Genomic DNA, 27,723 nt, shown 5'->3' with positions numbered 1-27,723 from the left:
AGCCCCAAAAGACAGAGGTCGCAGAAAGAATAGGTCCCAGGGTTGCCTGGGTGGCTCAGTCAGTTAAATGCCCAACTTCAGCTCCATTCATGATCTCACAGTCTGTGAGTTCGAGCCCCGCATCGGGCTCTGTGCTGACAGCTCAGAGCCTGGAGCCTGCTTTGGATTCTGTGTCTCCCTCTCTCTCTCTGTCACTCACACTCACACTCTGTGTCTCTCTCAAAAACAAACATTAAAAAAGAAAGAAAGAAAGAACATGTCCCTAACTGCCCTAAAATAACCAAAACAAGATCTCTGATAGCATGCACAATGAGTGGATAGCTCTCCCTGCGAATGTACAGCAAGGCCCTTTTAAAGGGACACCACAGGGAATCTTTGAATGTGAGGAGGTTTGGCCCCATTTCTACTGCTCATTAGCTATGTAACTTCAGGCTGCGGCTGAATCTTGATCCTCAATTAGCTCAACGCCAATTTGTCGGCTTTCAAGATCCTCAGATGGATCAAGCCAAATTATTAACGTGAGCATTATCTGCAAACCAAAAAAGTATCCCACGGACGTAAAGGATCTTCCCCAAGATCTCGTGAGGATCAAATCATGTTGCTACTGTGAATGTTATTTGAAAACCGAAAAGTAAACATGAGATTAATTTTTACACGGGAGTCCGTCATTGGTTTCGTAAGCTTAGAATCCATGACCGGGCCTGAGCAATCTTCAGTATCATGAGTAACGTGAACTAAGCAGGTGCCAGGTGTACACGTTCACGTCTGCCCCTCCTTATTCTGATCAGATGTCTCTCCAAACATCTGTCGGGTGTTCACGTCTCCCCCACACGACCGCTGCCGTCGGAAGGAGCTGACCTCGCCAAAGCTCTAGGTGGCTAAGGTGCCTGTTCCGTCGCCCAGCCCATCACTGTCCGGGGGGCCGCAGAGCAGGGAACTGAGTAAGCCAGCAGGAATGCCACTCAGAACATCACTGCTGGGAAACACTGGGTCAAAAGCATGCCATCTTCCTCAGGTCACTGGAGTCTGGGAAGAAACGGGAGCCATGGGGGCCTGCTAGAGGACGAAGTCAACATGCAAAGAGGACAACTGGCAGAGGTTGCTATGGAGGGACGGAGCCAGTGCCCGGGCTGACTCCCAGGTCCGCGCTCAGGTGCGTGAGCCGATGAATATCCTCAGGCTTCGGCCGTGTGTCCTGGCCTTGTACTTCCACCCTAGAGGAGCCCAACTCCCACCCGCCCTACAGGTAGGAATGATCATTACTCTCATTCTTCAGAGCCACGGACCACAGCTGAGGGAGGTCAGGGCCTCACCCAGGGCCACAGAGCCAGGGACGAGCCGGAGCACAAAGGAAAAGCGCAGACCAGATTCCAGGTCCTGCAATCTCACTTCTGGGGCTGAAGACTGGGGTCCGAGGCTCGGGAGCACTGTGGTGAGGACACATTTAACCCACAACCTACCCCAAGGACCAGGAACACAGTAGGGTCTGTTTATCTAAATTGTGCCCCCTTAAGTTTAACATGTTCCGGCTGATTCCAAAGCTGTTGCAGGATCATCACCGTGAACCCACGTTACCATCATAAAAGGGCAACCTTCATCCTAGAGTGAACCGTGAACCAACCACCACGATGGATCCATGGATCAGAACCCAAGGGGAATCCCACGCGGCCCCGGAGAAAGCCCCATGACCCGCTGCCCTTATTACACTACACGTGTTACACAACCCAGCGCACGCAGTCCTTGCGGCCAGGCCGTGCAACGTCTAACCTCCATTCTTCCTTTTCACCAGATGACACGGGGCGAGACAAACCACAAGGCATCTGGATTAAGGGTAACACTGGAATACGGGACGGTAAAGGGTTTGCTTACAACAACGACGTTCGCTCCAGCTGGTGGTAGAAACCCATCTCAAGTTCTCAGGGCTGGGTTCTGGAAATGCTCGTTTCGCCTGCTTGTCCCTATTATGATACTGTCAGAAGTCGCTCCCCTAGCCTTCACAGGTTATTACAACCAAGAGAAGCCGCCTCCCCTCGGTCTGAACCTAGGTGGTCGGCGCTCACTCTGGCCACGGCTCCTGCCTGCGGGAATGATCCATGATCACCCTGGGGTTTACACATCACCCACCACCAGCTCAACCCTCTGCATGCCGGTCACCATCCTCGCACTGCTCTTTGTGGCCAGCGATACAAACGCCCCAAACGCCGGCCACATCCACACTGCACCCAGAGGCACGCAAGGAACCCGTTCTTACCAGGCATGATTATCTCCGGAAACCCCGTCTTCCGAGCCACTGCTGTGGTCCTGTCCACTAAATGAGGAAATTCTTTTCTAATCTGATGGATATCTCCAGGAAGTAATTTCAATGTTACCCACAAACCTAGAAAAGCAATGGATGCGTGAGTCATGTTTTAGCTTATACGTTTCTGAAAGATTTCAGGACACCAAGCACCTGGGCTTCCCAGAAGGCGGGCAGCGAGCCACCCCGCACGGCCAAGGCAGCCCGGTCCCTCCGTCTCACAACATCACAGCAAAGGACGAACAAATGCTCCAGCCGCCACTTGCTCTCCCCTCCAAGGGGGGTGGGGACAGGGCAGGAAGGCTCTGAAACCGTCTGAACAGGACGGAAGGGATGCCGTGGGGAGGACAGAGTGAACTTGCTAGGGCCTGGGAGCCGAGAGTGCGTGTGCCAGCCTCTCCCTCCGCAAAGCTGATGCAGAGTTGCACTCTGGAGAAAATACCCTCGTGCAGCAAGCGAACAGAAGGCAAAAATAAGAGGGAGTAGAGCAGACACGGGGTAATGAAATCAAAGGCAGAACACAAGTCAGTTGCGTGGCTCTCTCAGACATTTTCAAAGACAGGGCCTTTCTCCCAAGTGGGAAAGGAGGCCGTCACCATCAGCTGTCACGTTCAGGTCTCCATCTCGGGGACCTCAGAGGCCTGGCCTGCTCGCTCCCTGGCCACTCAGCCCAGCAGGACCCAAATCCGCATCAGAATATAAAGGCACTTGCTCTCACTCACGCTACTCTTTCGTGTGTCTGTCTGTCTGTCGGTCTGACCAGCTATTCCTCCCCTAGATGCATGCTTCCAGGGAGCAGGGACAATTCATCACTGCTTAGCTCAGCACGCTGCCTTCAGTAGCAGGCAGACGGGAAAACTGAGACCCCATCCACAAATGATGTGCATTCCAGGCAGGCCCGGGAGACGCCTGGCGTTCCCACACAAGGCGTGCTCACCTGAGGCTGCTTCTACCGAGAGCCGCTCGGCTTGATGAAACCCCACACCTCACACCGTTCTCCTCGAGCTTCCTGTCTGCTAGCAGCTGGCCTGGAGACATCTGTCTTCTGCAAAGACGTATGTGACTTGCGGTTGAGAAAGCCCACAGTCACTGATGACATTCTGTTCTCTGCCAGGTGAACCCCTCTCCTCCTGCCAACTAGACGGTGTCTCTGATCTACTCAAAGCTGTCTAATAAGCACCTACTGTGTGCCCGACACACACTGGGCACTGTAGACACGGAGCAAACACTCACTATATCCCCGCCAGGGACTTAGCTTCCATTCCAGGAGTCAAGCCCTAAACTCATAGCCTCGGTGAAATCTGCAACAGCAAAGAACTCTCTAAGGAAAAGTCCAGGGCACCTGGAAACTGGGTCCCCAAGGCTGCAATCCTGGGGCTCACAGAGGCTCACCTGAGGAAGAGACATCACAAGAGATCAGAAGATCTCCCCCCACCCCCACCCTGCCCCCAGCGCCTGGAGTCCCGAGCCACAGGGGGAGAGGCAGGAGATGAAGCGAGGAAGGGCAGCAGGGACCCTGCCAGCCATGGTGGGAACTGCCCCATCTGAAGGCGAGGGCAGGCTGGCAAGACGGGCAAGTACCAGAACTCTGGTGGCCATGTGGGCATGGCCCACAGACAGGCGGGAGGGTGGGAGTTCAGAGCCATGTGAGGAACCCCGGCAGAGAAGCCACTGCAGGAACCCAGGACACATCCCACTGCCGGCGGGAATGGAGCCACCCGCATGAAGGTCAGACCAGAACCGGAGAGAGAAGGGGCGGCTCTGCAGAGATGGGGACAGCTGTGGGCATGGCCAATAGGAGGAGCGGGGATGCCACTCCCGGAGCCAGGAAACCCCGTATCCTGGGGACGCCCGGAAGAGGAAGGGCAGGGGCAAGAAGAGGAAGAAGATCCTCTACGATGCACAGAACTCCCGACACTTAAAGCTCACAAAGGACCTCGGAGGCCAGAGCAAGCAGGGAAAACCCAGGGGGGTAGCAGCAAGGTGGTGAGCGGCACAAGACGCAGCCCAAGCAACAAGGGCAGTGTCCACGGCACTGAGCACCCAGGGTGTTCCGGAGGTCCTCAGCAAGTGCACCCCTGGTGAAGACGGGAGGGGGCAACGCCGACGGGAGGGCAAAGAAGGAACACAGATGAAGGTCAGAGGGAGGAGATATAAGCCTCTCTGTTGAGAAACTCGGAGAGAGCGAGCCAATACACAGAGACAGACGTATCCAGGCGTCCCCAGGATACGGGGAACAGTCTAAGGTAGACTGTTCTATGCACGGTGTTTTCCTTGTCTTTCCTTTCCTGTTGTTTTCCCTTCTCTTTAAAATATAAAACTCCAAATCATGAGAGGGAGAGTTTGAAGAAAGAGGAGGAAAGCATAACCCATAAAAGGAGGTCCCTAAAGAGATGTCAGGGGGTGACACCCACATAGGGACAGAGGTATCCTTGCTCAGGATATGCACTGCACAAGGCCCTGGCAAAGAAAGGCAAGTGGGGAGCTAAACCCAGCCCACACTCTGCTCATCAAGCTGGGTGCCCAAGCGCTGCCTGCATCTTCCGACTCACTGAGAAGATAGACGCCCTATTTCTAATTCACACAAAAGGATCACAGGTTGGTGTTCCTGTGGACCTTCAGGAGAGGTCTCTTGAAAGGAGAGCAGACAGGCCCCTGAGGGGGCCGCATCCTCCAGTGGAGCAGAGCAAGTCAAGGGACACGTGTCTAAGTGCAAGGGGAGATCATCACTGCAGGTGACAGAGACGCGATCCCTACTGGGGACACCAAGGTGCAGCTTCGAGGCTCTCAAATCTCTGGTCCCAAAACCTCCCAAAGGCATGAGTGTCCCCAGCAGGAATCCCACTCAATGACATTCATCAAGGACTCGCAGGACGTAGTGAGGTAATCATTTACGGAGGTCCGAGGCAGAGAAATGTTTGACAACACCATTCTCGAATCCGGCCGCCTCCCAAACACCTTTCATTCGCACAAATGCGAGCTTGCTCAAAGACCTTAGTTCATCAACTAGTTACTTAATGACACAATTCAATTTGTTATAACACGATTTAAACACAGAGATTAAGCTTTCCTGATTACATTGGGTTTAAAGCACTTTCCTCAAAGGAGAAAATGAGGCCAATTTTCAACGAACAAGTGCCCTGGAGGTTGACTTTTGCTTAACCAGAGTGGCTAAAAACAAAAGAAATTAGCATACATTCAAACTCCAACAGTAGGAGCAGCTTGGTTGGGAGGGGGCTTACTGTCCACGTCAAACCCCTGCAGCCCTGGGTTCAGGGTTCAGAATAATTGGGGCTAAATATAAAAAATGTCAATCGTGACAAGTAAACGTGTGGATATAAACCTAAAATAGGCCAAAGCCGAGGAAGGAGCCGGGGAAGGATGAGTGTGGGGAACTCTGGCTGACAAGCCTGCGGTGGCTGGAGGGACATCGCCGGGGTGCGCCGGGTCACCACCACCGCTGAAAGCACGCGGCTCCACCGGGCCAACCCCACACACCTCGCAGCGAGTTCTGTGCTGCATTCCCTGGGCTGCAGCTGTCTCTGGTCTCCCTGGAATGCACTGAAGCTGGCTGGCCAGGGAGCCCGGAGAAATGGTCACTTTAGTTAGCTTCAAAGAAAAAAAAAAAAAAAGCTAGCGACATTGCCTACTTCCGTGCAGGAAAAAAACAATGCTCTTTTCTCTCAGTTCTCACTGGGACCTAAAAACACCGCTCCTTCTCTATTTCACGGAATAGGGCCCCCCTGGTATCAGCCCAACGGGCCTCTGGTGACACAGATATGGACCACAATACCAGTGAGATCGATGGAGGCAGGCCGTGGGTCCTCCTTCCGAGGAGTTTCCCGCTGGTCTAACACTAATCTCCACTTTTCCTGTGTGACTCTGGGACAGAAGTTTATCACAATCTGATGGCTCTGGAAGAGAAACTCAATCCGACAGGAGCCTGGGGTCTGGGCACTGGAGCTCCCAGTCTGAGGGTGGCCCCAATCAAAACAACTTTAATTGGATCTCCCTGTGGTTTTCAATTAACGTGCAAATCAGAGAGCCGGTAATTGATGAGAAGGTGGGTCCTGGGTCAGCTTAAACCACTCTGTCTACAGAGGCCACGGTTCATTAACGCTTTGGGGTTGGGGTTTTTGCTTTGCTTTGCTTTGGGGGTTGTGGTTTGCCAGGGAGGGGGCTGGCTAGTTCACGCCAAAGAAAGCCAAAGGCTTCCCATTCCTCCAGAAAACTCATCACACTCAATTCATACTCTCCTTTATAACAACGGGAAATGAATCACGAGAACTGTTTCTTAAATGGCTGGCGACAGAGGTAACTAGACAATGAAAGAGGTCTATCCACCTAAGCTCCACGGAGTTTATGGTAAGTCTGCATCTAATCGAGGACTGAAAAGTGAGTTCTCCCACCGGTGCTAAAAGCAGCCTTAGGTAAGGGCTCTGAAGGTGACTTCCCCTTGAGCTGGAGGCGAGGCCTCAGTAAACAGCTGTTTTCTGGCAGCGGTCCTGGCCAGCCCGAGTGCCAACTGTCACCAGCCCGGGGTGATTGATTCATTGCCTCTGCCTCCAGAAGGTCAGCTGCTGGGAAACTTGTCAGCGTGGGATTAAAAACGATGAGTGCAAGACGCGGCGTCAGGAGAAGTCCCTTCCATTACAAAACTGAAGAGAAATCTGTCTGCAAAATGAAGCCACTTCCTCAGAGGGAGGAAGGGGAGCCCCAGGAAACAACGTGCCAGCAATTAGCGCACGACACGGGCAAGGAAAACAGAGAAGAGCACACGCAGAGCTGTGTTGTCTGAATGTCTCCACGTCTCTCTGAGCAGCAAAGGGGAAGTGAACAGCCGGTGGACAACTACTGTATTCTCTTGTGAGGTCGTTCGAGTGTTTTCAAAAATGGCTAGGATGAGAGGACAGGGCTGAAGAAGACTCAGGAAAGCAGAGTTGCTTCCAGGCTCATCAACTCTGGACTCGTTGCAAACATTTAATTGTGTCCCACTCAGCCTTCCCCACTCACCCAGGAGGCTGGCTCTTAGCAATGCTTACACGGGTGATCAGCAAGAAAACCTTCACATGCTGTACCTACACTGTGCATACATTGTATGAGCACATCCTGATCCAACAATGCCAGCATCATCGTCAGCACTACCATCATCACCATCATCCTCATCACCATCACCACCATCCTCATCACCATCATCCTCATCACCATCACCAACACCATCATCACCATCACCATCACCAACACCATCATCACCATCATCACCATCTTCATCACCATCACCAACACCATCATCACCATCACCATCATCCTCATTACCATCACCATCATCACCATCATCCTCATCACCAACACCATCATCACCATCACCATCATCACCATCATCATCACCATCATCCTCATTACCATCACCATCATCACCATCATCCTCATCACCAACACCATCATCACCATCACCATCATCACCATCATCATCACCATCATCCTCATCACCAACATCATCATCACCATCATCCTTATCACCATCACCAACACCATCATCACCATCATCACCATCATCTTCATCACCAACACTATCATCACCATCACCATCATCTTCATCACCATCACCATCACCCTCATTACCATCACCATCATCACCATCATCATCACCATCACCACCATCATCACCATCATCTTCATCACCAACACCATCATCATCATCATCACCATCATCTTCATCACCAACACCATCATCATCATCACCATCATCACCATCTTCATCACCATCACCGTCACCATCACCATCATTCTCATCACCATCACCATCACCATCATCACCATCATCTTCATCATCACCATCACCATCATCCTCATCACCATCACCACCATCATCGTCACCATCATCACCATCATTCTCGTCACCATCACCACCATCATCATCACCATCATTCTCATCACCATCACCAACATCATCATCACCATCATCACCATCACCATCATCACCATCATCCTCATCACCATTACCACCACCATCAACATCACCACCACCATCCTCATTCTCATCATCACCACCATCATCATCATCAAACTAAAATGCAAACCATACAGCATTGTCCCAAGTTCATGTAATAAACGAACATTTGTAGAAACAAAACAACAGAATACATACCCTGGCCCTTGTGGTTGACTTCTTTGGCAGCAATGACTTTGTTTATAACAGTCTGAAGGAAGTCATTCTCCCCTGCCACCCTGGGTGAAAAACGGGATGACATGTTCAGCGGCTTGTGTCGAATGGCGTCGTCCAACGCGAGCCTGGAGGGCACGGGACGACCAAGACCACAGGAGACAAAGGGGCACAGAGACCCAGAGGTCACGGTAACAAGGGAACACAAGAGATCATCGTCACCGAGTGCGAGAGAGTCATCATGAGTCAACGCACGACAAAGGACAGGATAGGTGACAAGAGAGACAGGGAAGAGCATTGATCAGGAAAATGCTGAAACACAAGAGAAGTAAAGCAAACAAGGTCAACCCTATCCCCAGGAAATAAACATCCACCACGACTCCATTCCATTTCTAATAGATAATTAAAAAAAAAAAAAAAAAAAAGGGCGGGGGGGACTTATCCGAAAATAATGTGGATAGCATTTAATCGCAAGGAATGTTCATGTCCCTTTCTTCAATTTCAGTAATTCCTGACCATAGCTTACATCAAGGGGCAGGTGGTTTGAAGGGAAAAGCAAAATCAAGATCAAAAAACAATCCCTACAACCTAATTGCTTGGAGAACTTGGGTGAAAACCACCCACTCCATCAGACTGTGTACCCAGTGTAGCCTCAGATAATTAAGTGTGAAAAGAATGGCACAGTCTTTGGAGAACATAACTACCACGTCTGAAAAGTGACACTGTGATGTGATTATGAATGCAAACCATCACCCTTTGGGGGTCCCGTGGATCATGAGTTTTTAACAGAAGCTACGCTAAGACCAAGAGATAAGTACAAACAGGCAACATGTGCAAAGAGAAATACCATGTAGCACAGCAAAGCACAATATGCAATGAGCAAGAAAATATACGTCATGTACGTAATGTTTAAAATCATTTCCAGAACCAAGGACAAGTGTTATTCATCATTTGAGCCCACATTACTCAAGAGAGCCGAGGACTTTTAATTTACTTCACCAAGTTAAAAAAGACAGAGAGAGAAAGATGTACACTGTGCTTCCTTCCCTAAAACTTATCCTGTGATACAATAAATCAGTTTTAATGGAGCAAAAAACGGTTTCATTAGCATGGCATTTCCCAAAGAACTGGTTTCATTGCTTAGTTTGCTATTAAAATCATGCTGCTCTTTTGTTTCAAACACTAGAAATATTAGTCTTCCTTTAAGGGAGCAAGGAGTCACAAATTACAGCAGGAGTCGAACACGTAATAATAATTTTTAAAATGGGTGTTTTGCTCTAAGACAGAAAAAGATGGCGGCAACATGGCCGTAACACGTCCCAGTGAAATTCGGACTTGTGGGTCTTAAACTCGTAACCTCCCTAACTTTTCAAACAATGACCCACAGTTTTTTTTCCCTTGACTTTTCCCAGAAGACACTAACAGACAACAGGTAGTTTCAACTCAGGGGTACATTAAGACATCAAGAAACTCTGAGGTCTAATATATAAAACAGCATTCAAAACAGCACTGGGCTGCATTATTTCTCATGGGCAAAAGCAGCAACTTAGGATTATCATTTTATAAGGGCATATTTTATTTATTACCTCAATATCTGCCTATGTTCAAAGACGATGTTTCCCTTGTTTACTGAGGAAACTTCCAGATTCCGCAGAACCACGCTCCCTTTGTAACTATCCTCACTGGATGTGATTCCAAGGCGGCACTACCCAACAGGACGTTCTGTAATGACGGGAATGTTCTAGACCTGTGTTGCCAAATACGGTAGCCACCAGCTACCAATGGGACTGAACACTCTCAACGGGACTTTGGGAACTTTCAGTGGGAACACTTTTAATGTGATTAAAGAAGTATTTCATTTGATTTAATCTGCACTAATTGAAACAGCCACATGTAGCTCATGGTTACCATATTGGACAGAGGAGTGACGCTAACGGAATGAAGCCACAAAAGACCTTTGCCTCCAGTTGTGTGTGGTGAAAACCCATTTTAAGCTGGTTAATGCACGGTTCTCTGTTATTCTCACACTGGGAAGACTGCAAAAATTTCCACTGAGCCATGCTTTAGGATGCTGTCTGACTAGATCACCTGCCTGCAAAGAAAACCATCATAACCCCATCTTGAACAAATGGTTCTCAAGCCCGGGGCTGAGTGAGGGGCTCCGTCACGCAAGAATGGGCAGTGCAATGGGAAGCCAAACTCACAGCTCCTGCCCACCCTGCCCCCAAAGAGACTCCTTCAGCTACCTGCTGGGCATCACCAGACTCCAAACCTCCTCAGCCAACACCTGAACCCAGATTTCTAAAATAAAATTTATTTCAAGCCTGGAACCACTTAAGTAAGAACAGAAATAAGGAGAAAAGGCAGAAGGCAGAACACTATGGAGGTCATTCTAACACGCCTTATGGTCTACCCTTGTATGATTTCACACCCTCAGGAGGAAGCTGTCTCTTCTGATCAACCTGAACCACTCTAATCCCGCTTCCTTTCTCTCTCCACGGCCGTCTGAGATGGAGAAGCGTCCGGTGAAGTGGCCACAGATCATTATGTAGCTACTCTCTCGCTTTCATCCCCAAGGAAAGGACACCAATCCTTTCGACCTTTTCCACGGGATCTACCTTCCATTCAGAGAATCAATTTAACAAATCTCCTCCGAGTGTTTTCCAAGCTTCCCACACCTCTCCGCACACTTGGCTTCAGAACTACAATACACCCTAAGAAAGGTGAGCACAGACTCAGTCCGCTCGAAGCAGCAACAGAGACGGAAAAGCAGCAGCATGATTATTTGTTTCAAGCGTTTCACTTTACAAAAGAATTCATCACTATTTTGTTTGGTTTTCTATTTTAAAAACAGCAGCCTCCCGTGATGAATGTGGAAATGCTGCATTTTGAATATGTACAGCTACCAGAATGAATCAATTATGTAAAGGAACATTCACGCTCACGGTGGACTGGTAATTCTGCGTGTCCTACGCGACACGGCGATTCCCCCGAACCACCCGGAAAATCTTCTACGTGCAAGACCACGAGGCAACTTTAACCCAAGACTCGTGGGGCTACAGAAATGCCATGCACTACCGCCGTGACTACACAGATCTTTCATTATTACAAAATAATCAATCTCTCTTTGTGCTGAATTTATAAACTTAACTTTGAAGACAATGACTACAAACACACGTTTTCCATCTTGTATCTGGCTGAGTGCTTTGACTGCTCCATACTTACGGCTGAAAGGGGATGAAATGCTGCTTATCTTCATCATCTACTTTTCCATTTATTATATCTGTTACATCCATCACTGGGGACAAGAAAAGAACAGGGATTGTTTTAAGTGCTATAATCAGAGAAAACAAGCAAATAAAGCAACATCAGATTGTCTTCTGACCAACAGCGGCATAAACCACACGGTGGCATTTTTTTTTTTTTTTTTAATATTCAAGTTCAGAGCATTTTCATGTTCCAAAGACAAATGAAGTTATCTGAGAACATCGACCCAAATGGGGTTGGGGCCCAAATGGCAGAGTTCTGCTCAATAAATTCCTTTGCCTAGGATGCAACCTGACACTCTGGAGCTGCCCTGTCCAAACAAAGGATGTGTGATGATGGAATGTTCCGGAACAACAAGCACCTGAAACGTGGCAAATGTGATGGTGGTGCTGAATTTTTACTTTGATTTCACTCATAAAAGCCACACGTGGCAAGGGCCGACCACGCTGATGGGCACTGCCCTGGGGCATCCATAAGTTCTTGCATTCCCCCAAAAATAAAGTAACTACCATCCATCTACCCATCCCACGCCAGCATCCGTGGACACTATTTCAAGGGGCATTCGACAGCTGATCCTCAAAGTCACCGACTGCACAACTGAGGAAATGGAGGCTCCAGGACACCAATGAATGACCTTGCCCAAAGTCAGAGAGCTAGAAAGTCTCTGATGCTCAAGCTCTGACCATTGCAGCCAGAGACCCCCAACGACAGCCCCAGGCGCTTTCTCTGTCTCCGCTCGATCCCCATACTTCAGGTAACTGGGCAACATAGCTCACTGATTTTCTCTTCACAATCCCTTCCCTGAGGATTACGACCATGGACTGACAATGTGGACAATTTCCATCTCTACCACTTGCTCCTCCCCCAACAAAAAGGGGGACGACTCTGTAAGGACGAGAAGAGAAGCATCGTCACATGCTGCTTGCCTCGGTGGAGCCCACGGAGCTTCCACAGTGTGTCCTGAGGGAAAACAGCCCACACTCTGCTGAACCACTGCTCCTCTTGGAGCGAAGAGCCCACACATGTGTCCAGAGATACGGGTCAAAGCATCACAAGTGAACTAGATCATCAGGTTGTGGATGCCCCGAAGGCATATGGCCCAGACCGCAGTCTCCACCTACCAGAAGACGCCCCTAGCTTTAAGCATCCCTGGGGGCAACGGATTGGCATTAGATGCACCTATTGAGACCCTCAGATGCCCAAGACCGTACTTTCACCGCCGACTGAGAACCGTGTGGCGCTGGGCCACAGGGGGGAGAGCCTGGGCCTTGCAGACCACCTGCCACACGCAGTCCACAAGGCACAGCCCGCCTGTGTGCCTGCAGCCCTCTCTCCTCCCGCCGCTGAGTGCGTCTCCCTAGTCATACAACCTGGCCACTGCTCTGGGGCGTCCGTAAGTTCTCACATTGCCCCCAATGATACCACAATGCCAAAACCCAGGCATCAGGCCGGGGAACACATCAGGAGCCCAGGGAAGTTTCGCAGGAAGGAAGCAAGAGAGTGAGCCATGAGACTTGCGAGTGACACCAGTCAGGTGAAGGCAGCCTTAGTCTTCCACGTCCTGGGAGTGACAGCCCTTTCAGTGGCGCCTGTCCCAAGCCCCGGAGGAGCAGGCTGTGACAGCACAGACCTTGTTCACAAGGAATCTCCCTCACCGCGGCTCGCCAGCACCCTGGCCCGTACCACGGAGGTTCGCGCTCTGGTTGGGGCTTTGGTACAACCCCGGCTACACAGAATTATGAGTGACTTATGTTTTACTTACGCTTTTTGTCTTTTCGTAAGTTCTATATCACTTTTACACTACATTACAAAAGAAACACGACATAGCATTTCCCATAGAAGGCTAAGAACCGGAGGCTTAAAGGTCCGTGAACACATCGCTCACCCGGGCTCTGTCGACACAAACATGCAGAAGTTATTCTGGATAAAATCTTAAAATTAAGTTCATGTGTGGGAACTGGAGTTGCACAGGTATGAACAGAAGCGGATGACCAAAAAGGTGATCCACCTTCTCAGGCGGAGAAGTGTCCTTTCTTAACCAGAAAGAGAACAGGAGGTCAGAGGATGTCCTGAACAGGTTAGGGGTGTGCACTAGTTTAGGACAGCACCACTGGGGGTGCTGAATGCCATGTGACGAGGGAGGCAAGGCAGTCTGATGGCAGCGTTCCACTGGGTGCCTCACACCCGTAGTGGCTCATAGGTGATTTGGTTAAAGAAGGAATTCTCATTTAATTGGCAGGATGTGGGGCCTGGGCAAGAATGTGTATATATTTTTTAATTTTATTTATTTATTTAGAGAGAGAGGGAGAGGGAGAGCGCATGCGGTGGAGAGGGGCAGAGACGGGGTGGGGAGGGGCAGAGACAGGGGGGGCGGGGTGGAGACAGAGAGAAAGGGAGAGAATCCCAGGCTCTGTACTGTCAGCACAGAAACCCATGTAGGCCTCAAATTCACAAACCATGAGATCATGACTTGAGCCGAAATCAAGAGTCAGACACTTAACCAACCGAGCCACCCACCCAGGTGCTCAAAAATATATTTTTTAATAGTGCCCCAAACCGTTCCCAAACACAGTTAGGGCTGAGACTCACTCCATTAAAATATTTAACCTTTTGCACCAAAAAGATATGGCTATCTTCATCTCTCCCCCAAAAGACAGGGGACACCCTCACCTTTCCCTAGCAGAGGTGACTAATCAGTCCCTCTTCCTGAGCTGTCACCGAAATAACGGAACACAAATATGGAGGACAGACGGAACCTATTCCAAGATAACTGGGTCCTCCTCATGCTCCGGTCTCCTCCTACCCCGTCATCACTTTGACTATTCACTGTGAATTTCCTCCTGAATCAATCAATCACCAACTCCAGAAACCGTGAAGCCATCCAATGACTGGCTTTCCTCCAGGCTGAGAATGTGGGTCAGGGTCTCCCTCAGGAGATGTGATCTGCTTTAAAACCAAATATATGATTTACATCGGAAACTTGCGACTGAAGCATCGCGAGCTGCCGGTCCACAGAAACCACAGAAAAGAGCTAAGAGATTTTTTTTCCCCTCTCTCTCTAACAGAAGAGCTTATAAATCAAAGCAGTCCACCGTCCAGTATTGAGCAGCAGCTCTTACTCAGGATGAACGTGACGATCTAGAAACTCTAAGGAAAGCAGAGAAATGGATTACCAGCCACGCCGAAAGGCCGCCGCAGGCCCGAGGTCAGTTTCCTGGTATTGTTGTCCCTCAGCTCCATGCGACCCACTCGTACGATCTGACAAACGAAACTGATTTTGTCCCTTTTCAGGTCTTTGCTTCCGAGGTCCTGGAAATATTAATTTCCGTAAATTATTTGGGAGAACCATTACTCAATGCAGGTGCAACTGAAACAGACAGTAAAAAGATGGATTGGGACTCTCTTCTCTGACCAGTTTTTAGCATTTTAATAAGTTGTTCACATAACAAAAAGGAGCTGGATAACAATAGTCAATTAACGTTAAGCAAACTTCGGATGCAGGGTTAAGAGAGTGCTGGGGCTTTAAGAGAGTACTGGGGCAAATCTCTGTCATGGGGATCCTAAGGGAAGCTAGAGACCCCTGAACAGCTCTGGGAAGGTATCTTATTATCACTGCATTCACACGGGTTACAAGCATCCCAAGGATCCATGCTCTAGTGTAGACACAAGTCAGAGGGCAATCATTAAAGATAATCACTGGAATGGTGAATGATTCAAATGAACCTCTTTGGTTGTACTTACAGTAAAAACAGCTCGCAAATTATGTAATCTGTCTATGTCTTTAGGCAATCCTGAACTTGACCAGCGAACCAGGTAGTTTTCACTTGAGAAGAAAGAAAGAAAGAAAGAAAGAAGAAAGAAAGAAAGAAAGAAAGAAAGAAAGAAAGAAAGAAAGAAAGAAAGAAAGAAAGAAAGAAAGAAAGAAAGAAAGAAAGAAAGAAAGAAAGAAAGAAAGAAAGGAAGAAAGAAAGAAAAACAAATTCATTTTCTAAATTTAACAGGACACTAAATAGACACCCACAGTGATTTATAATTAATACCACATAAGTCCACAATGCAGACAACTATACGAGTTCAGAAATGTCAGCCATGCCAGAGAGAACTGCTTTTCCATTAGCACGTAAGTAATTTCCCACACAAGGGAATAGTCGAGAATCTCTGAAAGGCTGTAATTTTGCAATGGAACTATTTGCGAACGTCATTTCCAAGTTTATTATTTTAAAAGCATTATTCGTTTATTGAGATTGACTATGATCTAAAATTCACCATTCATTCATTTACAGTATAAAAGAAATACTGCACGTCTGTCTCAGAGCCTAAAACGACCAAATATGCCATACAGACAAATGGAACCCTACGACAAGACGAAATGGAGTCCGTATCATAAATAAGGATGAAATTCATCCATTTGTTCTGTTTTCTATCACATACCAACTTTTATAATTTTGAACAACACAAATGAAGATATTTGAGTTTTAAAGGTACGTGCATGAGCACACACACACTTCACACATAATTTAAACCATAATTTTTCCATATGGACAAAGAGACAGTTATACTAAGAGACAAAAGCAAGAAGGAGGGAAAAGACCACATTAGAAATGACAGGGATGACAAAGACGAGATTTATAATATTTCATTCAACAATTATTGAGAGCCTTTATATAGCACGCAGCCATCTAGACACTATATTCCAGCCAATCGTGTTGCAGAAATAACAATAGGTCAAAGGTCCAAAAGTGACATTCGCAAAAGACAAAAGTTTGACAGCAGCAAGATTGAGACAAGAGTGACATTATCTTGGGGGCTGGGGGGTCCTGGAAACATAAAACCCTATGAAGACAACACAGGAAACAATGACTTCCATCTTTGGTTGGTTGTCACGTCCACAAAACAGTTCCAAGACGAACACTCTACATTCGAACACCCGTGTGCACGCAAGAGAGCTGACCCTGGACCAGAGCCCGGCAGTGCCATCACACCATCCCAAACCGCCCTGGGCTCAGCTGCCGGGGGAAGTATGGCCAACTGGTCTCCCCACTGCTCTCTGAGAGACCTAGACGTCTGGTGGGCCCAGCGCCACTTTCCGAACGTTACCCAGAGAAGAAAGACAGCCGCAAGGGAACGTCACTGACCTGATGAATTTGGACTCCACAGGGTCATAAAGAGACATCAGCACTTCAGCATCTTCTCCAATTTTACAAACCACATTTTTGAGGTTGACAAACAAGGCCAGAGAAGGGGTGGAGGCAAACTTAGCTTGTCTGTTAATATCTATGTTCTGCTTTTGGGACTGTAAGTAGAAATAAAACAGAAAGTTGACAGTAGCAGGGTGCCTGGGGGGCTCAGTCAGTGAGGCGTCCTTGACCCTTGATTTCGGCTCAGGTCATGATCTCCCAGTTCATGAGCCCGAGTCCCTCATCGGGTTCTGCACAGACCATGCGGAGCCTGCTTGGGATTCTCTATCTCCCTCTCTCTGCCCTTCCCCAACTCACGCACACACATGCTCTCACTTTCTCAAAATAAGTAAATAAACTTAAGGAAGGAAGGGAGGGAGGGAGGGAGGGAGGGAGGGAGGGAGGGAGGGAGGGAGGAAGGAAGAAAGTTGACATTAGCAATACTCACCACTAACCAACGTTGCACTTTCTTTATTGATGACAGAACAGAAAACTGCATGCAACCGGTTAGCCTAACACAGCAAAGCCACTCTGCAGTCACTTCCTTGTCCCACTCAACACATGCACGCACCCAATGCAAAGGTCACAACCCCTTAACAGTTTGTACTGAACATGGTCTTCAAATACTGCAGTGTCTAAACAACGAATCACGGTGATGTTCACATGCAGAGCTGCTTAATTTCTGGTTCCCCCACTAGACTAAATCCTCCGAGAACACTTCTGTCTTATTCATCAGTACGTCCTCAGTTTGTGGTACCCAGTAGGTGCTCAATAGATACTTGCTGAATGAACGGCTGACTCAATCAGTCAACTGACTCCTTAATATCTGCTATAGAGAAGACACCATTAGAGACCAGAGAAAATGTAGAAGATCAGTAAGACACAAGTTCCTTGCCCTCATCAAGCTTAGAATATGTCACTCCTCTGGCTCCTATCAGAGAGGAAATGCAGAATCCAGTATTGTTTCCCATGAGATGAAAACACAGAGTCAATGTCGTTAAGACCCTGCCTCCTAAGACGTAGCACAGTGCTTACAACCCTCCCCCCGCCCCCACCAAGGGATGAAATCCTTCCTGGTCGTCAGCAGTATGTTTGGACACTGGGTTCCTTTCCATTCATCATTGTATGAAATATACTGTATAGTCGTGCCTTCTGAGTTTTCTAGTACAAATTCTGGGCCTCACTAGTGTTTTATTAATGTTGAAAACTGTTACTGAGAAAAGGTACTCTCAATGTAAACGGCACATTACAGACAGCCGAACTTACCTTTTCTTCTTGCAATCTTTCCTCCACTTGTTTAGAAGCGATTTCATGAGCTCTAAAGAGACTAATCGTGCTAGTTAGTTCTGGATCCAAAATGTTCCCATCTTCATCTCTCACCACCAAGTCCAGATCAAGAATTCTAGAACAAGAATTCAGAGCTTCATGGACACGGCCCAAGGGCTTTGAATTCTCTGACACAACTTCAGTCCCAACAACTAGGCGCAGTTGAAAACATCATAGAAAGTCAGGGTCATCCATAATACTAGGGGACATAATTCTATAAGGTCACTTTCTTTAAAACACATTCCTTTGGAATTCAAAAAAATTACTCAGGGGCACCTGGCTGGCTCAGTCAGTAGAGCATGAGGCTCTTGATCTTGGGGTTGTGAGTTTGAGCCCCATGTTGGGTACAGAGATTACTTAAAATCTAAAATCGGGGGTGCCTGGGTGACTTAGCTGGTTAACTGTCCGAATCCGGCTCAGGTCATGATCTTATGGTTTGTGAAATCGAGCCCCATGTTGGGCTCTGCATTGACCGGATGGAGACTGCTTGGGATTCTCTCTCTCCCTCTCTCTCTGTGCTCCTCCCCTGCTCCTGCTCTTTCTCTCAAAATAAATAAACTTAAAAAAACAAATAAATAAAAGTAAAATCTTTAAAACAAATTATTCAATGTTTACTTCCATTGCAGTAGTGACTTTTTCTTCAAGTGCAAAATTTTACAGATCTGCACAGCCCAAATGAAGTGTGTGTTACTAATCACTATATGAACAGCATGGGCAGTTTAAAGCACACACATGATATAGATAGTTGGGGGAGGGGTATGTATGGGGCGTATAATATATATAGATAAATAGAGTGTATATAGGGTGTGTAGTTATGTATAGAGTGTATATACATACGTACTCCTGTGTGTGTGTGTGTGTGTGTGTGTGTGTGTGTGTGTATGCAGTGACATACAAACCCATGCACCCATATATTTAAAATTGGTGGTGGTGACATCATCACCAAGCTGGGGAGAAGAGGTAGGAAGGAAGAGCGGGGGCAAAGGCACACCCACCATTCTATTCTCGTCAATTCTATCACACAGCTTTGCTTCTACCTACAGTCAGTTCTAATCCCGAAATTAGCTCATCAGAAGATCTTCGATAAAGATGTTCTACTGTGTTTCGACACCAAACATGTGGAAGTTATCCACAATAACATTAAGCAACTTTCTGGCCAGATGGCTAGATGTAGTAGCCAACTTAAAACATGAGCAGCATCTGTCTAATAAAGCTGTCCATCCATGTCTGGAAATGTTTTTTGGCAACCTTCTGTTTCCCCAAATCTGACGAAATTGTTAGGTGATTTTTAGCACAATTTTTATTTAAAGAATAAACAAAGACCATTATATAAAGAAAGAAACCGGGAGCTGCACCACGGCGACGTGTTCTGGCTTTCTTTTTAATAAGACATGAGGATCTTAACCACAGATGCCTTATACTTTTGCCTTTGGGATTTTCTTCCTGCTATTAACAAGTCTATGGAAGCAGGATTTTTTTCTTTAACCATACGGCAAAGTAGAGTCTGCTGACAGAAAGATAAATCTCAATTAGATAATGACTGCAACAGTTACAATTTTAAGAGGAGAGGTGACTTGGGAAGAAAGACTCCAACGAGGCAAACTCATGCCCGACTTCTCTCCCTGAAGGTCACACACCTTAAAGCTGGAAACGAGTCTGATAACGTGTGCCACTCAGGTTTCATTTTGAGAGGATGCTGGGCCACTGCACCATTTGGAAAGCAGTCACAAAGACCTCGTGCTCCCCTCTTAATATCTACTAAGCAAATCCACTGATGGCGAAGCAGGACCCACTGGGCCAGTCGCAACATGACGGTAAACAGGCTTTTAAACAAATACTCAGAGGCTTTTCGCTCTGCATGAAAACAGCCTAGTAGTTGCAGGGATGGTGGGGTGCCTCAAAAGGAACAGAAAGACATTTTTTTTAAAAAGCCTGTTAGTCTCTCCTCAGTTGTCTCTGTAATAGGCTTCGCTAATGAGGAAAAGCCCCTTCTCTCCCAAACCCTGAGCCCGCCCCTTGGGAGGAGTCAGTGCTGGTGTGGGTGGGGTCAGTTCTGGAGTGGGTGGGGCCAATGCTAATGAGGGGGGAGAGAATCCTTTCTCTTATGGGCTGCCCAGTGCTGGTGCCTGGTGCATACACCCTGCCGTGTGCTCCTCGCCTCAGTCCTGCCAGGACAGATGGCCAGACCCGCTTCACAAAGGAAGAAACCTAAGCTCCGAGAAACATCCAGAAGAACCCTGAGCCTGGATTCTGAGCCAGAACCCTCTCATGGTAGAGTCCGTGCTCGTTCCAGAATGCCACGTGGAAACTGGCGCAGGAAGTGGCTTGTCAGGGTTCTCTTCATGCCAACTCTTCTGTGTGTTTTTCTGAGCAGCCAGCGCTCAGGTGGGGTCTGAACCCACAGTGAGCTTCTGCTACGAAGGTGTGTCTGAGCACAGCAGGAGGGCAAAAAACTGTCTTATTAAGGGCTGTATTTCCTCTCAAAGCAGTAAATTATGTTTGGAAACACTTCCTTTCGTAACTCGATTGTTCCACGAAATAATGTACTTTCGTTGCTTACCACAGCCAAACTAAGCAGGTGGTTCTGAACATAAGCTCAAAATACAACACTCCAAGAGAAAATAGAATCAAAGCTCCAAAAAGTGTCATTTTTTTTTAAGCAGGTGCTCACGAAATGGGTTTCCCTAAAACGATATCTAATATCCTATACTCAGAAGTCTCTAACTTTCTGGGGCTTCTCCTGTAGACTTTTTTCTTTAATGTTTATTTATTTTTGAGAGAGATAGAGACAGAATATGAGCAGGGGAGGGGCAGAGAGAGAGGGAGACACAGAACCCGAAGCAGGCTCCAGGCTCCCAGCTGTCAGCACAGAACGCGATGCAGGGCTCAAACCCACGAACCTGAGATCCCTGCAAGATCATGACCTGAGCCGAAATCGGATGCTTAACCCACTGAGCCACCCAGGCGCCCCTCCTGTAGCCTTAATCCAAACCCTCCACCTAACTAATAATGTTGCTAGAAACTTTCACACTTGAAAGGATGAAATACTAGAAAACAAAATGATACTATAATTCTGATTTTGCAGAAAGGTTGAGTTTATACCCAGGGCACCTTTCAGCTAACCGGCTGGGGCAATCCTCCCCCATTCTCTGAGCTTACCATCCTGGTGTGTAAAATGAGGGGCTTGGTCCAACCCAGAAGTTGCCCGATCTGCTGTCCAGCGTGGTCCAAGTCTATTTTTAAAAACTGAAATTTCAGGCCAGCATGCCAGATATTAGAAATCAGAATCTTCAGGGGTAGGTCCCACGATTCTGTATTTTGAAAGCTCTCCAAGTGATTCTGATAAGGACCAGCATCTGAGAATCGTGTGACCAGATCATTTTTGAGGCCTCTTGCAGCTCTGACATTACAGGGACAACCAGTTACTCGGTGGGAAAGGGCGTGGCCTCCTTCCGGTTACAGACTTGGCAGACCCAGGAGGAAGCGGCTCACTGCCCCTCAGCATCAGAACCGCGAGCGAACACTAGAACACAGAGCTGTGCGGGAGAGAGCGCACGGCCACTGAAAGCATTCAAGCACAACGGAGTGGAGGCTTGCTGTAGACGGGAACCTGTGCAAGAGGCATCCTTACAACAAAGCAAACTATTTGTTGTTTATCTGAAATTCAGATTTAGCTAGCTGTACTTTCGTTTGCCAAACCTGCCATCCTCCCGCCCTGGTGCTAAGTTTCGAGGTGACCTGTGATGTCCCTTCCAACTCTCAGAACCTGGGGGGTCCACAAAGAACCCTGTTATTGCCAGGGACCCCAGGTCTGGACTCAAAGTGAAGTACTGTGAGCAGAAAATAAAAGTCCCTTCTCGGCGGGACTCACGACAAGGTCCTCTGTGGAAGAGTGCAACTGAGAGACCACCCAACCCCCTGCTTCTTGGAGACAAGAATAGGTTTCAACAATGACTCTGAAAACTCCTGATTTTTAGAACCCAACAGAAAATACCCTATCCTTTTTTTTTTTTTTTAATCTTTAAAGTAATCATTCCACCCAACATGGGGCTCGAACTCACTACCCCAAAATCCAGAGTCACACGCTCTACCGACTGAGCCAGCCAGGCACCCCAAAAATACCCTATCCTTTCAAAAATGAAAACTAGGGGGACGCCCGGGTGGCTCAGTCAGTTGGGCGTCCGACTTCGGCTCAGGTCATGATCTCACAGTCTGTGAGTTCGAGCCCCACATCCGGCTCTGTGCTGACAGCTCAGAGCCTGGAGCCTGCTTCGAATTCTGTGTCTCCCACTCTCTCTCCGCTCCTCCCCTGCTCATGTTCTGTCTCTCTCTGTCTCAAAAATAAACAAAAACATTTAAAAGAATTTAAAAAAACTAAAAAATAAATGAAAACTAGGCCCTTATTTTGATGTTAGAAATTTTTTTATGATAACATGATCTTAGACTCCTCAAGGCTTACGGTAATGGTATTATATTGGATAATTTAAGCATGAAATCATCTTTGAAATAAACAAACCTGTTTCCATAATCGATTTTGGCAGTGACCTTCTTCTTCAGTTCTTTGAGCTCATCCTGCGGCAGAGTTCCAGAAAGAATCTGCGATCGCCATTCGATAAGGTCATAGATCATGTGCCGCACGCTTCGAAACATCTCCCTGTTGTCTTGCTGTACGGAGGAGAGAAAAGCCACATGTAAAGCTTTTGGTATAAAGGAGCCCTGTCGAGTGTTTTCCAAACACACATGTAGTCTATGCTTTATCTGATGCGATCCAATTAATGTCAAGTTAAAAGATGTTTTTAGCATGGGCAGGAACACATCATATGGAGTCTGGTTCCTCTGAGGCACTAAAGATCGAAAGGAGAAGCCGTAATGCACAATCCTCACTATTCCACCCAACCTTCCAGAGTATATGCCTCTCAGTCAAGAGGTTCACCACAGCAGGATTGGGATGGGGAGCCTCAAAACCAGCCCACGTGCTTCTAGCACGTGGCCCAGGGATGGGCAACCCCTGAACCTCCCTCAGGATCAGTGTGAGCTTGAAGATCTTGCCATTCGAGTCTTCAACATTTTGAAGACGGCGCCCTGAGCGCTATTCTCGGCACCCCAGGCAACCGAACACCTGGGCCTGTCGTCAACCAGGCCGTAGGGAACAGCGTCAGCCTGGGCCCCGGCGCGCTGCGCCTTATTCAGCGCACGCAGCTTCTACAAGCAGTGAAGTCCGAATCTACAAGCAGTCAGTGCATTTACATCAAACGGAAAACACACACAAAAAAATTCACATTTTTATCGCTTGATACATACTTTGAAGGGTGTTGATGGTACAAAAAAAAGCATTTTGCATTGAGACCAAGACTACAATTCATCAAGGATGTTAGGGATTATGCCCCCGCCCCTAAAAAGAAGCGGGTGGTTCTTTCTATGAAATCTAGGAGACCTTTAATTTGATGAAATTCTAAACACGGTCCCTATAAACATTAAAACATGGCTACTACATACTTTTTTAAATAACTTCTGCTCTCCACATCTGAACCTCCCGTTCCCCGAGTTCTAGTAGGTGACCTTTGTAGGAATTTCTAAGACCCTCCCCACCAACCTATCAAAGAACGCCCTCAGAGACTATTCTGGCCCCCCCCATGCTACTTTTATAGCATCATCCTAATGTTAATTTCTTAACAACTAAATGGTCAAAAGTAATGGTTTATTCCACAATTAGATGTGTTTCCTCTTACTAATTCATTTTTCTAAAGCCTTATCAAGTATCTAAACTTCATAATATTTTGCTAACTTATCTACAGCCACAGAGCACAGCAAAACACAACTCGTACCAAAACGCTGTAAGGAAATTTCTACTAGCTTTGTATAAATCCAACAGTGCAAGTCCACCAGAGACAAACCCACATTCATAAAAAGGAAGCTAAGGTGCCCACTAGGCATGTCTACCCCGGGCGTGAACTAGACCCAAGCCCACGAACATACCAGTCAGCATCAGCCCCTGTTTGTTTTCCTGCCATATTTTTGTTTAAAAATTGCTAAGTTGAACATGAAACACCGACTACAAAATTGCTCAGATTTACACAAAACATTCATGGCTAACTTTACGCTTTTTGGTTTTTGAGAACATTTGATGACCAATTACTGCAACTGCTTATTACTGTGCATTTACAAGAAGCCACTGTATAATCAAAAACAACAAGCCTGCCCAGAGAGCAGCTGTGGGACTTTTGCAAGTTTTCTGTGTTCCTAAGAAATCGATGCACTGACTTCCCTCCAGAGCCCTTGCTTTGTGCTGACAACATTAGCATACGAGAAATCAACACTCTGAATAGAAATACAGGCTTAACAAAAGGTAATCTTCTGCAAATATGAATTTATGTGCAAAGAAATGCCCTGAGGGAATAGGAAATGGAAGATGTCAGAGTCTCAGCCTCCCTGCGTTAATAAGGCTTCTTCCGTGATCGGGAGAACTGGACAGCTGCACACAGAGCCAGAATGTAAACGACTTCCCCACCTCTGGAACAAGCACACTTAAGTCTAGAAGACTATGTAGTTTAACTCAAATGATAAGAGACAGGCAATGGCAGAAAAAATAAACAGCGATTGTTCTGTACTGCGTCCGTAAAGAAGCACCCGTTAAAGCTTAAAAGCAGATTTCAGTTTTCAGGATCTAAATATCAACGTTGAGGGTACATCAATGCAGACTGCCTAGTCCTGTCTTCCAAAGCCTTCAAGCAGCCCGTCTCCCCTTTTGGCACAATGAAGGTGAAATCCTTGGCCCTTCCCTTTACCAATGCTTTGTCACAGGGAGCATGGCATTTACAAAGCGGGTCCAAGAGGACAATGGTCCCCCAGGGTGGAAAGAATAATGGGCCACGTTGCCTTCTTTGCCCTGAGTAGGACTTAGTCCTTGGTTCTGCTTTTGAGGTTCCCAGGGAAAGGAAAATCATCCCCTTGGTACATCAAGGTCCCACAAGACCCTTCTCTGTTTTGACGCTTAGATTCAACATCCCATTTTCTCACCACGTAGAGCTGCCTCCAGATGGTGGACCACTCTCGGAGCGTCGTGGTGACTTCCTGTATGAGCGGGAGGTCGCCCGGGATGACCGTTTCATGTTGCCTAAGGGAAAGGAGAAAAGGACAGCCAAGTTCATGGCTTCATTAAAGTCTACAAGCTATACCTTGTAAATTCCAAATCGGGTCCACAGAATTAAATATTTAAGCAAATGGAGAGAAAATATACAAATAAGACTGTGTCCACACATATGAATACATACATCTCTGAGACTGACAGGTAATATTTGTACAGAACTTGACTGTGTTCCTACATTATCCTACATGTAAAGGCGTCTACCTCATATGTCAAGGTAAGATGAAGGAGGCAAATAATATCCCATTTAAAGTCTTCAGAACGTCAAGGTCTGAGAGTACATTCATAATATGTGTACCCATCTATCTTATAGACGGCCATAAATTATAGCCAATCTGTGTGGCATTAAAATGCAGGTTTGGGTTTAGATGATTTCTACATTTCCATCATGCATAAAACTCACTATATGATAATACATGAAGCACTTATCCCTGTCAAAATATGAACGAGGCCATGGCTCCCCAGTGTCCAGAGGTACTCTATGTGATCCCCAAACTCTGATGCATCCTCTCCCTTTTCCCTGCACCCCGAAAGGTTAACCCTTGACTTAGTCTTAACTTGCTATCTGTGTGTGTGTGTGTGTGTGTGTGTGTGTGTGTGTGTGTTTAAATGGTATCAACCATGGTTTTTCCAGTCGCATGCTCTGTGTCAGGCCCTGTGCTACACAGGACTCAGAATATTTGGGACTGAGTTAAGAGATGGAAGTGTGGCTCATGCAGTGAGGCCACCTCGCCCCAGACGTCCTGAACGGACAAGTCTGCAACCAGCATGGAATATCCCGGGATCCCAAAATATGTCCCACCTACATATCTTGAGTTGGCTGGAGCCGAGATGGGCGGGCAGGATGCTTACTTTGGCTCGCAGTTGGGGTTCAGGGCTACAATGACCTACTGATGGTGGGGGCTCCCAAAGGAAAAGACAATGGTGTCCCTGAGAGAAAACCAGTGTCTGCGGAGAGGTCTAGCCACGTGCACCCCTGGAGCAACAGAGACCAGATGTCCGAGGCAGGGTTGTGTCTGAGACCACCATCCACAAAACTGCTTTTAGAAATCGCCCTTTGATGGGACATGATCAGTGTCTATTTCAGAATATGGTTTTCACAGCAGCCCGGCCGGGTCTGTCACCAAGGTTCCCGGTAAAGATGTTGATGAAAATGTGGTTCATCGCACTCTGCAGTGCCCTTCTGAGAAGGACCCCCGGGGGGGGGGGGGGGGGGAGTTTCTCTTCTCCCACGGGGTGAGCACATTTGGCAGCAACCTGGATGCTTCCACCTCCCAGATCCTGAGTTTCATGCTCAGTCCACTGGGCTCTTCCATTGGCTGTCAGAAGCTTGGGGCTCAACTAGAACTCACTTTCACCACACGTAGAGGGCCTCACTCTACGTACTGTGTCCTCGTCTCAGTTCTGGATCCTTCCCACTTCCTCCCTCTTCGTAGGCCTGATCTGTCTCTGAACTAAAGTGCCAACTGGCTTTAATGGACTCGATCTGGCTGCTCTGTAACCACCTCTTTGTAACCACCTCTTTACCCGCAAGGGGTCAGCCATGTCTGCCCCATAGGGTTGTCATTAAGACCTACAGAAAGAACATCACGCAGGGCTCATGGAAGAATGAGCGAGACACAGCAGACAGTCAATGGGGGTGGCTCCTTAGTTGGCGCTAAATGACACCAAGGGACGAGTCAGGGCTGAAGGCCCCAATCCAGGCATCACGCACAGAGAGGAAGCACAATGACACGGGCCACCCCAAACAGAGGGGCAACACAGGACTAGGAGAAGGACAAGGAGAGCACCCTGGGAGCAGCGGGCAGGGAAGGAAGTAGGTTAGGCAGCGTGAGAAACGGGGTATGAAAGCATCAGAACAAACGAGGAGCTTCATCCAGTGAAGGGGACAGCCACCAGTGCCCAGTGCTGCAGGAAAGCACCAGAACAGCCTTGAGAAGACACTAGAAGCTTGGGAATTAGGAGGCACCGGCAGCTATATGACCATGGGACAAGGGACAAGTGGGAACCGCCTTGGTTATGGGGTAAAGGTAGAGACCAGGTGGCAGCAGGCACGTGGCAGTGATGTGGGGATGCGGGGTGTCTGAGAGTGAATGGAGGCTGGTGTACAGAAAGAAACCCGGCAAGAGAGACAGGGTAATGAACTTGGAGAGCAGGGAGGCAGCAGGGGTGGGATGACAGAGTGGCCTGGGCTGGATAGGAGGAAGGACCATGGGGAGGGGAGGTCGATGTCCGCAGGTCTCCGGAAGAAAGGAGACTGGTCAAGTCTGAAGGCAGGAAGTCCTTTGCAACGAGGAAGGCATAGACAGCCGGGCTTGGGTGGGAGCAGCAGAGGGCAGCACGGGGAGCG

General features: G+C 47.8%; 1 protein-coding gene across 4 annotated transcripts in view; it reads right to left on the bottom strand.

The window, feature by feature from the left end:
• DOCK1 (dedicator of cytokinesis 1) overlaps window positions 1–27,723 on the bottom strand; it is a 529,364-nt gene that overhangs the window by 427,811 nt on the left and 73,830 nt on the right. For 3 of the 4 annotated variants that reach the window (XM_045040829.1, XM_011287620.4, XM_019813984.3), the window contains exons 5-13: window positions 25,247–25,343; window positions 22,746–22,894; window positions 18,170–18,305; window positions 16,862–17,019; window positions 15,468–15,549; window positions 14,900–15,035; window positions 11,685–11,757; window positions 8,445–8,587; window positions 2,252–2,377 (exon numbers count right to left, since the gene is read on the bottom strand). In XM_045040829.1, the coding sequence (XP_044896764.1) occupies window positions 2,252–2,377; window positions 8,445–8,587; window positions 11,685–11,757; window positions 14,900–15,035; window positions 15,468–15,549; window positions 16,862–17,019; window positions 18,170–18,305; window positions 22,746–22,894; window positions 25,247–25,343 (1,100 nt within the window). The remainder of the gene's footprint in view (window positions 1–2,251; window positions 2,378–8,444; window positions 8,588–11,684; window positions 11,758–14,899; window positions 15,036–15,467; window positions 15,550–16,861; window positions 17,020–18,169; window positions 18,306–22,745; window positions 22,895–25,246; window positions 25,344–27,723) is intronic. The other variant, XM_011287621.4, reaches the window with a different exon arrangement.

This window comes from Felis catus, chromosome D2, assembly GCF_018350175.1.
Source record: "Felis catus isolate Fca126 chromosome D2, F.catus_Fca126_mat1.0, whole genome shotgun sequence".
Classification (NCBI taxonomy): Eukaryota; Metazoa; Chordata; class Mammalia; order Carnivora; family Felidae; genus Felis; species Felis catus.
Note: the sequence above shows the minus strand (reverse complement) of the source record. Positions and strands in the feature narration are given on the sequence as shown.